General features: G+C 39.5%; 1 protein-coding gene across 2 annotated transcripts in view; it reads left to right on the top strand.

Annotated features, from left to right (window-relative positions):
* The window catches only part of mmp16 (matrix metallopeptidase 16), a 96,723-nt gene that overhangs the window by 50,078 nt on the left and 31,125 nt on the right, over window positions 1-15,520 (top strand). For both annotated transcript variants that reach the window (XM_015391257.1, XM_015391258.1), the window contains one exon: window positions 13,789-13,950. In XM_015391257.1, the coding sequence (XP_015246743.1) occupies window positions 13,789-13,950 (162 nt within the window). The remainder of the gene's footprint in view (window positions 1-13,788; window positions 13,951-15,520) is intronic.

The following is a 15,520-nucleotide window of genomic DNA, read 5'->3' as shown; positions in this document are numbered from 1 at the left end:
CATCTTTTAAGTGACTTTACACCATCTAATTATTTGCAATATTTTTAGCAAATCATTCAAAATACTTACAGAATTCAACACGTTCAAGTGTTATTGAGATTCAGTTTTTAAAGGGCCACTGTCACACACTATAACTATATTTAAAACACATAAGATAAAACACTACATTGGAAGCATTCACCCTGTTGCTGTTTACTTAGTCCTTTTGAGCCTGAAAGTTATTTTTGCGCCAGGCGACATATATTTCAGGTATGATTTGCTTCCGTAACATTCTGTGTTTTGCAGCCGTCTGTAGCGGTAGCTTGATTATTTTAAATTGACAACATCTTTTAAGTGACTTTAAACCATCTAATTATTTTTAATATTTTTAGCAAATCATTCAAAATATTTAATGAATTCTGCACGTTCAAGTGTTATTGAGATTCAGTATTTAAAGGGCCACTGTCACACACTATGCCTTTATTTAATTACTATTTAAGATAAAACACTACATTGGAAGCATTCGCCCTGTTGCTGTTTACTTAGTCCTTTTGAGCCTGAAAGTTATTTTTGCGCCAGGCAACATAAACATTGCTAAATGCCGTGGCCATCTGCTGGCACAATTAAAACATTGTTCAACTTTGCAGCTTTAGCTCCAGCTTCATATTCATATTATGAATGCCACTCATGTTTTATCCTTCTCGGCGTTCAATATTTTAGCACTTTATCACACTTGCTCTTAGACTCTTCCTTGTTTTCTTTCCACACCTCCACCAAGGAAACCACTTCCTTCTTTACTCATTGCTGTAATAGAATACTGTACCTCTAGTCATGCGGTCTTATGATAAATGCCCAAAAATGCTTAAGTTTACTAACGAATAGAACAGAAATAAAGTGTAAAACACATACATAATTTATATGATAAGCCATTAAGTCAACATAAATTAATCAGAAAGAGAAGAAGGTTGCAGAGAACATCATGCTTGCATTTACATATTTAAGGCGTTTGAGGAAAGTTATAAGTTTGTCCATGGAGAAAACTTTGTTTATCGTATTAAAGGGTTTCAGTTTAGAATCAATACAATGACAGCAAATTTTGTTAAAATAAAAAAATAAAAAATCCCAATATGAGACCAATATCTTTATATTTATGGTTAAGATAAAGATGAAAGATTCATTGAAACTGTTTCATTCTGTTTATTATTAGTAAAAATACTCTTCCTATAATTAATTTTTTATAAAGGATTGATAATTCTGGACTTTCTTTTATGTGACAGTCACTGAATAATTGTTATAATGATATATAAAACCTTCTTCTTGCAAAGTTGAAGGAATAAATCCCTATATCCACATCTGGCTGCGATCTGTTAAGGAATAAATTCACACAAATTCATCCTTTAGCTCGGCAGTCATCCAACTTAATCACCTCCTTTGCAGAGGCAATAAATCCTCATTCTTTTCAGGTGGTGGCGCTCAGGAAGACTCATCTTTCAGCTGCTACAGTAAAGTTTTTTAATCTTCCTTATTCCTTTCACTCTCTATCTTTGTCTCAATCTGCTCCGCTTTGCCTGCGATTCTTTACCTCTCAGAGGAAATGAACTCGGAGAATGAAATACTTTTCATACTACCAGGCTGGCTCTGCATCTTTCAGTGGAAACATATGTGTAAAGTTGACAACATCCAGCATGGCAGTTGAAACAGTACAGATGGCTAAATTAACAGAGGTAGAAGAGAGAAGGGAGGCAAGCAAAACAAACATTTCAAGGGTACTTGAGGAGCAAAGTCATGGAGTTTATCTCTAAAGAAGATGTGTGATAGCTGAATGAATGATGCAGCATCGCTATGTGTAATGGAAATATGTATATTTAAAACAACTCTGTGATTATGAGTATGTTTTTAGCTTAAGGTGTGAATTTGGCAGATTTCTACTGATCAGCAGGCTGGATAATTAAATATTAACTAAATGCATCAAAACTGACTTACAACTCCATGAATTTTTATTTTCCCTTCATCCCAAAAATAAGTCGTTCCTTTCAATGTTCTAATTCCCACTGCCTCTGTTGCCTGTTGAAGACACAGATAGTCTTAAACTAGAGGTGTAAATAATAATCGTTTTGTATCGATGCATCGATTCCAACTGCCGACGATCCGATGCATCGATATGTCTGCAAGAGTATCGATTCATGATTATTTTTTCCCTCCGGTCTATTTTTATCCATTTGCTCCTGGGCGTAATTCTCCCTCCCATGCTGCGGTGGCGCTAAACCTATTTTGCCCTCCTACCTTGCTTCCTATTTATACTCTTACAGCAGGTTGTCACAGTGAGCTTGACACAGACATTTTTGATTTATGCTCAATATTTGGGTTAAGTGTGGTCTGTGCTACACGCTGTGGGTCTAGATACGGCCGAGGCGATGAGGAAGTGGGGGCGAGTTTAAACGGAGGGACATGAGGGCCAAAAAGAGCAGAGATCCAGGTCGAAAATGGGTCCCAGCGTTCTCGCGCACCTCGCTCTTATAGCGGGTCAAACTTCGCGAGTTGTTTTCCGCAATTTCAGTCATAAAAACAAAACAAGCCGGCCTCCTGTCTGCGGCACGGTCTGCGGTCAGCTACAATCTGGTAGAGGTGCAGCGGAGCGTCTGTGGAGGGGGCGGGGACGTCTGGAGTCGAGGTATTGAATTGCACTCATTGCACTGATTTTGTGCAGTATTTTTGCATGCAACTCTTCTACTTCTGTTATTTGCTGTTGTTTCTAAAAAAAAATGCATAACAATATTACAGCTTTCATTGATTTATTTCAAATTTGAAACATTGTCTAGCCTGTAAGGTGTAAAAAAAATAAATAAAAATGAGCCAATTAATTGAATCGAATCGTATCGCGGTGTTTTCTTGCGTATCGAAAATAATCGAATCGTTGGGTTAGAAAATCGATACTGAATTGAATCGCCATGATGGGTGTGATTTACACCCCTATCTTAAACTGGTGGATGACAATGGAAAATACATAGATTTCTAAAAAAACAAAACAAACAGCAACAAAACCGATGAGTGGGAAAGGACATCAGAAACAAGGAGAGTAAAACGAATCATTACAAGACGGCAGGGATTTCTGGATGCCTGAACTCAAGCAGTATGGACAGCCGCGCTGCAGGACGGATGACAGAGCAGACACAGTTCACAGTCTGTGTGAACCACGGGTAAAAACTCCCACCAGATTGGTTTAAATCATAGAAAGCAACACACAACGTATGATGCAGATCTCTGAGTTTATTAAAAACAGACTAGGATAAGCGAGCCAGTATGGGCGGGTATGAGATTTTCAATAAATCACTGCATTTACTAAACGCTTTATCCAAAAGAAAATATCCTAATGGACACAGTTAGAAAAAATATGTTTAAAGGTTTATATCAGTGGAAAACATTTCTCTACAGTAATAGATACCTGATTTTACAGCGGCACTGGGTGAACTCTGATTGTATAAATCTATATTTAGATGGAAAACTTTACATCATTAGCTGGTTTTACCTTATCATACTTAACATAGGTCTTTCCAGAATTATATCAGCTGACTAGATTCAAATTTTTTTTCGATATATAAACCTTTTTCCTTTTTAAGTTATGACAAAACCGACTGCATTTGGTAACACCCTTTGATCCTCGTTGCTCCATTTGAATTTGCCAGATACTTGCGTTTTTAACACCTTAGTTATCGTGGCCAACTATATCATCAGGAGTTGCGTAACATTTTTTTTTTCTGACTGCCAGTTTGGGAGAAACAAAATGAATTTAGATCATTGCTTTCACACTTTTACCCCGCTGAAAACGAGATGAAGTGCGGAGAAACAAAAGCAAAGATATCACCGTGCATCCCACCCACCACCAGCCCGCCACTAGAAATAGATGGCCGCCCACTGGCAGCATCAAATTTCCATGTGGGCGGTGGTACTCTCTTCCTCCCACGCAAATGGATACACATATACTGACACACACACACACATAGAGTGTCAGAGGTGCACATTGCATGCACCAGGGGAGACCTCCTACTAGTCAGTCAGATGCTGTCAGGGCCTCATGGTGATGATGCTTAGCAAAAAGAAAGGCATAAACAACCTCCTAAGGCTAGATGTTATTTATGTAAAAAAAAAAAACAGTTTTCCCACTTTGGAAGGAGTATCACTTACATATAAATGCGTGTTTTGCCCATTTTTTTTTTGCATTTTAAGGACTTTTGCAAACTCTCAGGATGCTAATGTCAAAATTAGGGAAGAACTGATTGTTTTCTGGCCAATTTCTAAAAAGTTTGACCAGTCGATTCAGGGTTAGGGTTAGTGGAGTGGTGGCATAGTGCATAGTGCGCTTGAGTCCCGGAGGTTCTGAGCTTAACTGCCGCTCTGGGTCCCTGAGCAAGACCCTTAACCCCAGACTGCTCCCCAAGGGGATGGGTTAAATGCAGAGGAGAATTTCTCCAATGGGAGATCAATAAAGTTCAATTATTATTCCAATGATGGCCAATACCATTTTTGTTTAGATTTTTATTACTGACACAGTCCAGTTTTATAATGTTGTAATACACCTTCAATGAAAAAAAAATACTAAGTATTACTGAGGCTATCATACAAACTTGGATGAAGTAGTAATCACAAATAGAAATGACAAGTTCAGAACATAGACTGTGATAAATCAGACCTTTGCAGAGTTCAACTGGATTTTTGGAAAAAGTCAGATTTCAACCGAAAGTATAATTTACACGTCATCCAGAATTAAGGAAATAAAGACCGATCAATCAGCTTGTAGATTGATAGGTGTGTCCTTAGTTAAAATGTATGTTTAAAATGTATTATAATGAAGGAAGTAAAATAAAAACATTTTACTGCAGAGAGAGCTTAAGGAGAAAAGGTTTGTAGCTGAAACATTTGAAACATCAGTTGATCTGGGAGTGCTAAAAGCAGCAGATGTGTTAACATCATTGAACAAACTGAAAGCGACAGCCTAAGAGGAAGCCTTTCAAGAGACCGCTGCTATTTTAAGTGTGTTTATGAATGCAGAAAACAGAGTTTGATACATTTTGCAGTGGTTGCATATAGCTATATTTATTCTAAGTAAAGAGCAGATTTCTGAATAAAACTTCCCTAATTCCAACAAGAAAATTCATATCTGATGCTTGAATGAAAAAAAAAAAAAAAACTCAATTATGTTGAAATAAATACATATTGCACAAATCTCTTATGATAATAACTGGACAAACAAAAGCCACAGAACAATGAAGCCCTTCCTCTAATTTCTGTCCATCTTTTTAATGTTTCTATTGCACTGAATATTCTTCGATGATGAGCTCTGACTTGATGTTGGAAGGGCTCTTTGCCATTTCCCTAATCTTTAAACCTTCTCTTGCAGATTCTATTTTTTTAAATGATTGTAACCTAAACTAAAAGCTTGGCAGCAATTATGGTACCTAGATATTCTGTGTATTCAGGCCATTTATTTCAGCATTTTTGTGTTTCTGTAAAGAGACCCTATTCAGGGTTAATTGGCATACATTCACCTATCCATCAATGATTGCTAGCCGTAGAGTTAATGGAGTGATGGTCCAGAATAAACATCCAATCATGCCTGTCTTTGTTGCTAAACCTGAAAATATGTGAAAAGTAAAAGCCGCCTATTTCCTTGTAGCATTGTGTTGCTCTTTTCTTTTAATTTGTTTACTACAATAGAAGTGAAATGGACAATACTTAAACCGCTGGCAGCATCCATTCACCAGATTTCAATCCGTAGCAGTCTTTGTAAATAATAATTTCTCCGGTGTGCATATGTTGCTCTCATCCACTGGTGTTTTGTTTTGATGAGCTCTTGAGAATTAAGTGTAATAGATTTGGCACCACAGGTGTCGCTCAAAAGTTTCGACAGAGCAGAGTGAGGCGGCAGGCGGACTAGGAAACAACAGATTGCCTTTTTTTTCTAGTACTCTGTACGCATTCAGATGAGAAATTACAAAAAAAGAAGCCTGTTTCTTCAAAAACAAAACAAATTTCCATTTTCTTTCTACTGGTTCAGATCATCTGAGGATATTTAGGATATTTTCTTTGGAGAAAGGTGGCATCTGAATCGCTGGTAGGGTTCAAAGTTCATTTGAGAAAATGTACCAAGTTTGTTGGAAATGGAAGGATCAAAATTTAACTTTGGTACTTGAGCTGAATCCTTCACAATGATCACTCTGTCAAATCAGGCCCATGACTCTGGCTGGCCAGCGAGTAGAGTCCATATCCTCGGGCCCCCTATGAGTTAGGCAACAGACCACTGTGCTGAGATCCTCTGGCTGCTTTTAAGTGCAGTGCAGCGCTCCCTCACACACTTTTCTATGTGGTTCATTGTGAGGGCTGCCCCCTCTGGAATCCGATTTTCCTTCTCACATGGCAGAACACATCCCCAGTTTGCTCCATGGTCAAGTTTGCTCTGACTTCTTATGACGTCCTTTCTAATACTCCTGGTCTCTGTGTTTTAAGCTTTAACCAGGTTCTTCTTTCTGGTGAAAGAGCATATACTAAACTCACATGTATTTATAGGAACTTCCTCACGCTCAGTTATCTGTTCTAATGCATAGTCCAAATCAGACAAATGTTAGACAAGAACGTTTAAAGATAACTCCTGCATTCTATAGTAAACTATAACTAGAAAAAAAGGAAGAATTGGCCTCACAGACAATATAGTAATTTCTCAAAAATAAGATGAATAACCATTCTGATTTCTGTTTTCTAAAGTGGAACTAATGTTACTAATTTCAGAGGGAATTCCTAATTTGACCCCAACTTTAATTGAGCTGATGTCTATTTTATCCCAGATTGCCAAAAAGTAAAGAAAGGAAAAACTAAATCTACAGGCTACTTCTTAACAAAAGGGTCATAATCGTATAAAGAGCTTTTTTAAATAGAAAATAGGTAAGAGATAAAAAAACTGCCAAAGACTGTTTGCTGCTCAGAGGTCAAAATGAATTATATCTGTAATCATTTGTTCATTAGATTATGGACGAAAAGGTCAAAGTAGATAAAAAAAAAAAAAAGTGAATCTGAACATTTCTGAGCCACAAGGAAAAATTATTTCTTATCTCCGAAAATGCATCAGAGATGTGAAAGAAAACACCTTCCTTTAGTTAAATGGTGGTTTCTGATATAGGGTTGCTGCCCAAGGCGGCTTTGCCATATAGGACAAATATAGGCGTCATCATGAGATCCTCCTGCCACAGGCCGCACTCACAACCGCAAACGCACCGCTGCTGAGCACTTTCTTTTTCCTGAAAGGTGGATTTATTGAGGCGCAATATTTCACAATAATACTACCACCACTTATCATAAACAGTTTTTTTTATTTTCTCTATTCGGCCATTTCTCTTTTACATTTATCCGTTCAACAATCTCATAAACACAGTGGCTGGTTTAATTGTATTTCTGCAGGCTTTGCAGTGAAATGACAATAAATGTTATAGGTTATATGAAGCCAAGTGAAGCACTCCATCAACCCATCAGAAGCATTGAGAAAGAAAAAGAGATTTAAGACTGAAAGGCTTCTCCAAGTGCTCTCCTGAAAGCACGGTGTCGGCTGCAGAGGGACCTGTGGGAGCCGAACAATGAGGGAAAACATCTGAGCTCCTCTGGAACAAAGGAGCTGCTTATGTTGACTAACTCTTGGGCGAAACAAGCGGAGTAACGGCTGAAGCTGCTTCTGTACAAAAAAGCGTGGAGGAATTAGATCCTTCGCCTCTGCTGGATGCCGTCTTTACACAAGACACAAAAGGAAAAGCTGTGGTTACTTTGTTTTAGGGTCTTTCAATTGATTGTAAAGCCACTTGGCGGGAATGTTGTTGTAAACTTAGTGGGTAGATTTGGAGTAAAAAAAAAAGAAATGGTATAACATTAGGTGTTTGAATGGAAGGATGGTGGATTCTTTTATCCTGTTTGGCAGCCCCTGTTTTTTTTTTGTTAATGCCATAAATCAGGTGAGCCAAGGGGGCCAGCTTGGTTAAGTGTCAGGCATGTTACGGGCACCTGAAGGCACCTGTTATCACTGCCCTTGCATGTGATTTGTGAGCCTCTTTGTTGTTATGCGCGCGGTTATGTCTCATATCCAGTCCTGTCATACAGGCGACCCTTCAACCAGCAGCACCAGCAGCCTGCACAGGGAGCTGGTAAATAATGGAGACCAGCCAACCAGAGGGTTCAGGTTTCTAATCAAAAGTCCTGTTTACTTTGCTGGGAGCCCGGCGGGGAGAGGCACAGCAAGGTACATGTGATCATAAATCTTCAGCTTCTTTACTCCATCTCCCCTCCTCTTTATCTCTCCCTTTCTTGCTTTCGTCTCAGCTCCACTATCTCATTAACAACAACCTTGACCTATCCTGAGCTAAGTTTCAACGGCTGCCTCGGGCCGCCACTGTGATCATTGCCCACTTTACGTAACACAAAATAAACCGCACAATATCAATTTACCCAGAGGTGGTTATTCACCATTTTTCCTCCTCAAAAATAGCTCCATGCTTTAAATAGAAGCTAATTTTATGCTAAACCAGCAGATATAAGGATGATGAATCACCGTGCGATAAGCTCTTTTGCCTCCGAATGACAAGTAAACAAAAGTGAACTGTGTTTGAGTGGGTTGCCACACCGGACCCCGGTGGCTGCACGATGTATTTCCTATCATGCATTGTTTATGCGGTCGCTATTTTCTGCTTTGGGTTTCCTAACTGGAGGGTGATGCTATAAATGCATTGGTCAAAGGTTACGGTTGTATAATTCATGTTCTTCATCTTCTTTGATCGCACCAACACAGGAACCTCATTCTACTCATTCTAACCCTCTATTCTTTACTGTAATATCACACCTAGTGCCATTTTTCCTCCGTTACCCTAACCGTTGTCTCTTAGTCTCTTTTCCAGAATCTTTCTCTCCCACTCATCGGCTTCTTTTTCCATAAACTTTTCTTCATCTCTCTTATATACAATCCCCTCACTCTGTGCCTTTCATCTCCCTCCCTTCCCCTCCTCCACTACTCACCCTTCTGTGCTCTTCATGTCTATGCTGTAAACCTATCAGTCAATAATTAGTTGTAGTTTTGTCCCCGGGGGGGTGACGTGACATCCTGTCTACACTTTAAGCTGCATAAGTGACTGAAACGAAGAGACAAAGCTGACCTCAGAGCTGACCCATGAGACACTGAAGCTGACTCGAGACCCCGATGGAAAACGATAGAGGCAGCCCATCAATCTTTTTTGGAAGCCACTGATGTGACCCAAGCACGTGAAGAATCAGGCTTTACAGTGCTGTTGTTTATGTGCACTGGGGTTACTTTTAAAAATGGAAAGTAATACATAAAAAAAGATATTATCCATGGCTTTTATTGGCCATTTCCATCCAAAGCTGTTTTTCTTTGCAACAGGCCATATAAGGGTTCTGATTCCAACCTTATTTAGAGTTACTTTCACTCAATATTTACACAAGAAAAAATCACAAAAAATTATAATAATGTTAATACTGGCAAATATCATAAATTATCAACTTTTTGACGATTATATTCCTTGATCATGATCGTGCCCGCTCTCTCTGAGCAGCAGCCACTAACCGGGCATTAGCCAGATTCATACGTGTCGTTCAATTTGAATTCTATATAGTAGCCGTCTGGAAATTCTCCTGTGGTATCTGTTCGCAAAAGGGAGGGACATTCGGTACACTTCTTCAAGCTTATTGGGTAAATCACCAAGTAGCATCCGCCTACCATGTTGAGATTTAGCCCATAACAGCAGCAGTAGCAACTATCAACAACAAATCCTTGATTTCTCTCATGACTACCAGAGTTAATTGATGAATCAAAGTCCCAAATCCAGTCCGGTGGAACCTGCAAAAAAATTTCAATCCACAAAGGGTTTGGAAAGACCCTCTTTTTAAAGAAATTGAGGATATTATAGCTAAAGCAGACTGAATAGTGGAGTTAGCTTCACATCAGCCTGCTGTTTCTGGTTGATGAAATACACGTCACTGCATTTCAATGGTTCAAAACATTTCTTTATCGAGGTTAATTCATCTATTGGCTTCTGGCAAGTTGTATTTAGGGGTTTTGTGAATTAACAAATCTTGAGACAATTAGGTTAATGAATTAGGGTCATGAAATGGCCCGCACCCGCAAGGGGAGAGGCTGCGTCACAGGCACGCTTTTTTCTTCTGGGTTTGATGAATAGCACCATTAAAATAAAAATATAACAAATACTGTATTTTCTGGATTTTAAGTCTCTACTTTTTTCCCATGCTTTGAACCATGCGGCTTATAAGAAGGCGCGGCTGTTCTGTCAAATTTTCCCTAACCGCCGGGGGGGAGTCAAAGTTGGAAATGAAAGATTACGGGGCTAACTTTCATGTAGAAAATGAACATGCTAGCAGTGGGCAGGACTGAGAACAAATGTCCCCAATTCACAGATTTTGACATTTGTCGCATTAAAGCTGCTGAATCAATGAAGAGACTGGGCTCAACTCCTGCTGAGCTGAAATAAAGCTTTATCTTACAGTTAAAAGCTCTTACGGCTGCGAGACAACAAGCTAACAGGAGCTGGCATTCTTCTTCATCTGTTCTCTAGGGCTGATATGTAGAGCTCCCCCTACAGGTTTGGTGGGAGGCTTAGAGAATTGTGCATATATACTGGCTTTCAGTATATATGTACGTTTTTCAAAAAAACTACTGGGCATTGCATTGCAATGAGGTGGGCTTTATAGTCCAGAAAATATGGTAAATACTAAATTTTACAAAAGGTGGTACTGTATTTTATTTTATATATGCCAATAGTTAACTTTGTAAGACTGAAGAGTGTGATATAGGACCTTTAAAGACGTATCTTTTAAATTGGTTTTAGTTGCAGTTAATTGATAGCATAAGGCTGGTTCAATAATAGATTTTATTTTCTTGACTTTCAATGTTTTAGCTGCTCTAAATCTATCTTATGCTTTAATCTCTTCCTTTGTCGACCTATATATCAGCTAAGTGTGCTCTGTAAAAAGCTCGATTGATTTTGTAGTGGTTTTCAACCTCCTGGCTGGCAGTGAGCAGTAAGGTGGAGGCATTTTATCGCTCTGGTCCCTCTAATCTAGAGAAACTTTGATTAGTCGCTTTATTTTATATGAATGTAATGTTAGATAAACCCTTACATTGGTCAACAGGAGCAAAGTAATGGATGATTAATTGGATAAAAATGATGACAAAATGTGTCCAGTTCTGAAGCCAAAAAGAGACAGAGGTCGTGTTTGTCTCATGGTTTCCTTATTCTCTCACCACAGCGGTGGATCAGAACATTAAGCCCCACTGTACAAAAGAGGGTGGTGCTTTGATAGTAAACCTAAAAAAAAAATCACAGTTTTTAGCTAGATAAAATATTTAAGCAACAGCTGAGAGGAGGTTCCCAACCCTCCTACAACTTCTTTATGTTTTTGCTACCACATCGATAATATAAAGTAGATTTTGTTACCCTTTAGAAAGCATGGCTGTACTTTACTGATGCCTGACACTGACCCACACCTAGGTGTGATTCTATAGTAAAAATAATTTTACATCCTATAGCCTATACATCTGGTCTCTAACCTTAAATAAATTATAAGTGGAACTCTTTGCAAACCTGTCAGATTGGAAGACAAAGGAGTTTTTTTTTTTTTTTTTTTTCTGGGATAAGAAACCATCGGATAAGAAACATTTACACTAAATTGTTGTCATTTTTTTCAAAATTTCCTTTTAAACATGGAACTTATTTCCCTCCTGGGTTGGTTTTATCTTTCTATCAGTGTTCTGAGGCTAATGTGTCAGAAAGAAATGTTCTGCATTGTGGTCACTCTTGATTAAAAATGGTGAATAACAGCCTCTCTCTGAAAAGCCAGATGTCTTGATATTTTAAACTTCACTGAATATTTCCCAGCTATTACACATTTTAAAGATCTCTGCCTCTCTTTGTTTGATATGAGCAACATCTTCATGCTTGTTCGATATTAAAGGCTTGTGTAGCTTTTCTTGTCCATTGAGGACTTTTTGGTTGCAGAGGACTTCCTATCAAACACGTAAAAACTCGCCGACATTTATAGAGTCAAGAATCACTCAGAGCATCACAATGAAAGCCATTTCTGTGAGCTGGCTGGGTCCGTAAATTCTCTACCTGCTACGAAGTGATCTGAATGGGAGGGTCCGTCCGCTGATGTGTTATTCATGTGACAGATCTGCAGCCGATAAGTGCCTCCTTTTACCAGGAATTGCCATGAATAAGTGATGCTCTTTTCCATTCCTGTCGCGTGTGATAGGATAGAGAGAGGGAAAAACACGGGAGAGATGGGAGTTGGGAGGGCAGTGGTGGGGCAAAATTTAAATGTTCAACGGCTACACTTACACATCCCTACACTTACCTCATTTGCCAGCTTAAGATATATATATATATATATGTGTGTATATGTTTGTGTGTATTTTTAAACATCAATCTTTGTAATAAAATATTCTTTCTGCCGTGATTTGTGGATGGACATTACGATCTGAAGAGAAGCATCACAATCCAGTGAAATTTGGGTGGGGTCAGAGTAAAAACATATGTTAGGTTCATGCAGGGGATTTTACTGGGAGTTGCAGGGGATTGGGCTGCCATTCGGCTGGCGTTTGACTAGGAAGGGCCACTTTGAATAATTTCTACTGTGTATATATTAGGGGTGGAACGGTTCACAAAATCCACGGTTCGATTCGGTTCACGGTTTTGTGTAACCTGACTCCGCCAGATGGATTTGCTCCGCATATCCATCTGGAAACCTTCTGTTGCAGTAATTTTGGGAATGGGCGAAAATACTGGTTAGCTGATTGGCCGATGTTGGTGATAGGCGGGCCAAATAAACCAATCAGATCAACGAAGCATATGACCTACTAACAGACCGACGACGAAAACACAACCACAAGCCAAGCTACTCTTGCCAAAACAAGTCGGGAGAAGAGCAAAACATCTTTTCCTCTGAGAAAAACCTCCAGAGCAGTGTTTTGCTCTTCTTTCATTGAAGAAATACTCTGTAATTCCGCTAAAGCTTGCTCAATAGCCACGCTAACGCTAGTTTCATCGGCTGAAGCCGCCATGTTCTTTAGACTGAAATGTCGCGCTTCTCGTTGCGTCACACCTCAACCCGCCTCAAAGCCAACGCTGATTGGACATTCGTTTGGTGAACGGCTCCAAATTTTCTTCAACGGAGAGTCTCCAGACTGATTAGCGAGTGAAATCTTAAAAGCTCGCGAGATCAGGATGGTCTCACGAGGCTAGGTTTTGTGGTCAAGTCAGTTCAGGCTGACATGTTGGTCGTGTTGCTGTTAGCATAAACAAAATGTGTTACAAAATGCTTGCACACTGTTGCACTTTTATCCACAACTTTCTTTCCGCCGTCATCATAGGTCACTCTAAATGCAAAGTGGTCCCATACAGCAGACATATAAAGTGCTGCTGGCGCGTCTTCCAACCCCACTCGCCATACCCACACAATTCTCCACAACAACTGATTTTTTTACCACAAACTCTTCCTGTTGTTTTGTTGGGTTTTTTTTTGGCCAGTACAGCAATTGAACAGTTTTGCTCAATTTGCACCAGCTACTTTGGCAGTGCCGACCAGAACAGGTGCAGCATGACCAGCTGATGGTAACCGAGAAAAAAACTCCTAAGTGTGGCCAAGATTTTTATCCACCATCTTTTGCTTATGAAATTCTACACACCAGTTTACTTCCAGTGGCAGCAAAACTACTTCATAATCAATCCCTCCTCTGGTTTCTGTTCCCAGGTAACGATTTGTTCCTGGTAGCCGTCCACGAGCTTGGCCACGCTCTGGGCCTCGAGCACTCCAACGATCCCACCGCCATCATGGCTCCGTTCTACCAGTACATGGACACAGACAACTTCAAGCTCCCTATGGATGACCTGATGGGAATCCAGAAGATTTACGGTAAGGGTACAACACTTTAAACTGTATCGGCAAGTTGGTATATATATTCATATAAAGTGAGGGCATAGGTGTGTTCCTCGGTTTTTGCATATAAACTCTGACTATATATTCTCTTTTATCTGGTGTGAAAAATTAAGTATTTGTTTGTGGGGTTTTGTTTTTTTCCATCTTGAGTGGTGATGTCGTCTCGGCTGCCAGTGTGTCTGATTTGCAGAAACCGAGTTGATGAAAAGTGATGGTGTTGTCAGTTACAGCTGTCGTTGTTGTAAACCAGTCCCTCTCCACTGAGACGGTTCAGTGAACACACACACCATCACACACACACTCGCAGAAAACAGCCTGCCATCTGCCTACATGGTCAGGCCCATGTGGGAACGAGTGACCCGGGCAAGCGATCAAATCTCTCCTCATCCCTCTCATGTTTAACTTGTCTCCTCCCCTCCCTCCTCCTCCCTTCTTCCACGAGTTGAAGGGCAGAGCAAGTGATGGCAGCTCCTCTCAGCCTTGATTCTATCCGTGTGTCAGATGGCCTGGTTTTTCTCCTAGTGGCAACACTGATGTAACTGATGGAACCAAAGAGGGACAAGGTGGGAGGTGTAAAGATGGATTACAAATAGAAGACTTTACTAGGTGAAGGCAGCCCAGATGAAGATGGAGCAGTTGAATGAGGGAGTGACGGGGATACAAACCTGAAACGGGGGTGGACTTTGGTGTTTTATTTGTAGTCAGTAGGAGTGTTGAGATGGAAACTAGAAACTCCGAGAATAAAAACGTTGACGCCACTTAGAGAGCGCAATAAGTGGAAGTGTTTCTTTATTATTGTAGAGCTTATGTGTAGTCTCTCTGGGGAAAATATGCCTCTAGGTTATTTTCATTCTCCAGATCATTTATATTCCTCTTACAAGCTCTAATGAAAACAATTGTTAAAAAGCTCTAAAAGTTTTTTTTAAAGAGTTTATCTTAGGTTGCATTTTCTTTTTCTCAATTAGCTTTGAAGAAAATGCCTTCCTGCCCTTTGAGAGACGGTTTCCGCCCATTTCCTGTTTAGGCAGAAACGCCTCAGATTGTCCAGAGCTGGCTCATCAGGAGAGCGTTGAATCAGAGCAGCTTAGTTCTCAGTTTGCTATCTTAGGTCTTCCAAAGGTTATTTTTTTAGCAGAACGTTTTAAAACTTCCGCCTCCACACTTTGAACTTAGCTGTACACTACACAATTTGGACCTAGAGTACTTGTCAATGGCTCCCTATTGACAAGTATTCAGACATCTTTGGGAGATAACTGCTATGATAATTTCAATCTGAGTGTCTAAGTTATGAAAAAATGGCAATTGATCTCGAATAGGAGTCCTAGATTTTAAGGTTTCTTTGTTTTTATGAATTGCATTATCATGTAGAAATGAAACATATTTAATAAACGACACAAACAAACACTTGACAATTAAAATATTTAAGTTTGTACTTCTTAAACCACATTTTATTTTTCTAATTGACACACAGGAAAATAAAAAAAATCATTAAAAAACTATCTATCTGTCTGTCTGCCTGCCTATTAATCTCTCTATTATATATATA

Source organism: Cyprinodon variegatus, unplaced genomic scaffold (assembly GCF_000732505.1).
Source record: "Cyprinodon variegatus isolate N-32 unplaced genomic scaffold, C_variegatus-1.0 Scaffold533, whole genome shotgun sequence".
Lineage (NCBI taxonomy): Eukaryota > Metazoa > Chordata > Actinopteri > Cyprinodontiformes > Cyprinodontidae > Cyprinodon > Cyprinodon variegatus.
The sequence above is the reverse complement of the archived record's forward strand: the minus strand, read 5'-3'. Positions and strand labels throughout refer to the sequence as shown.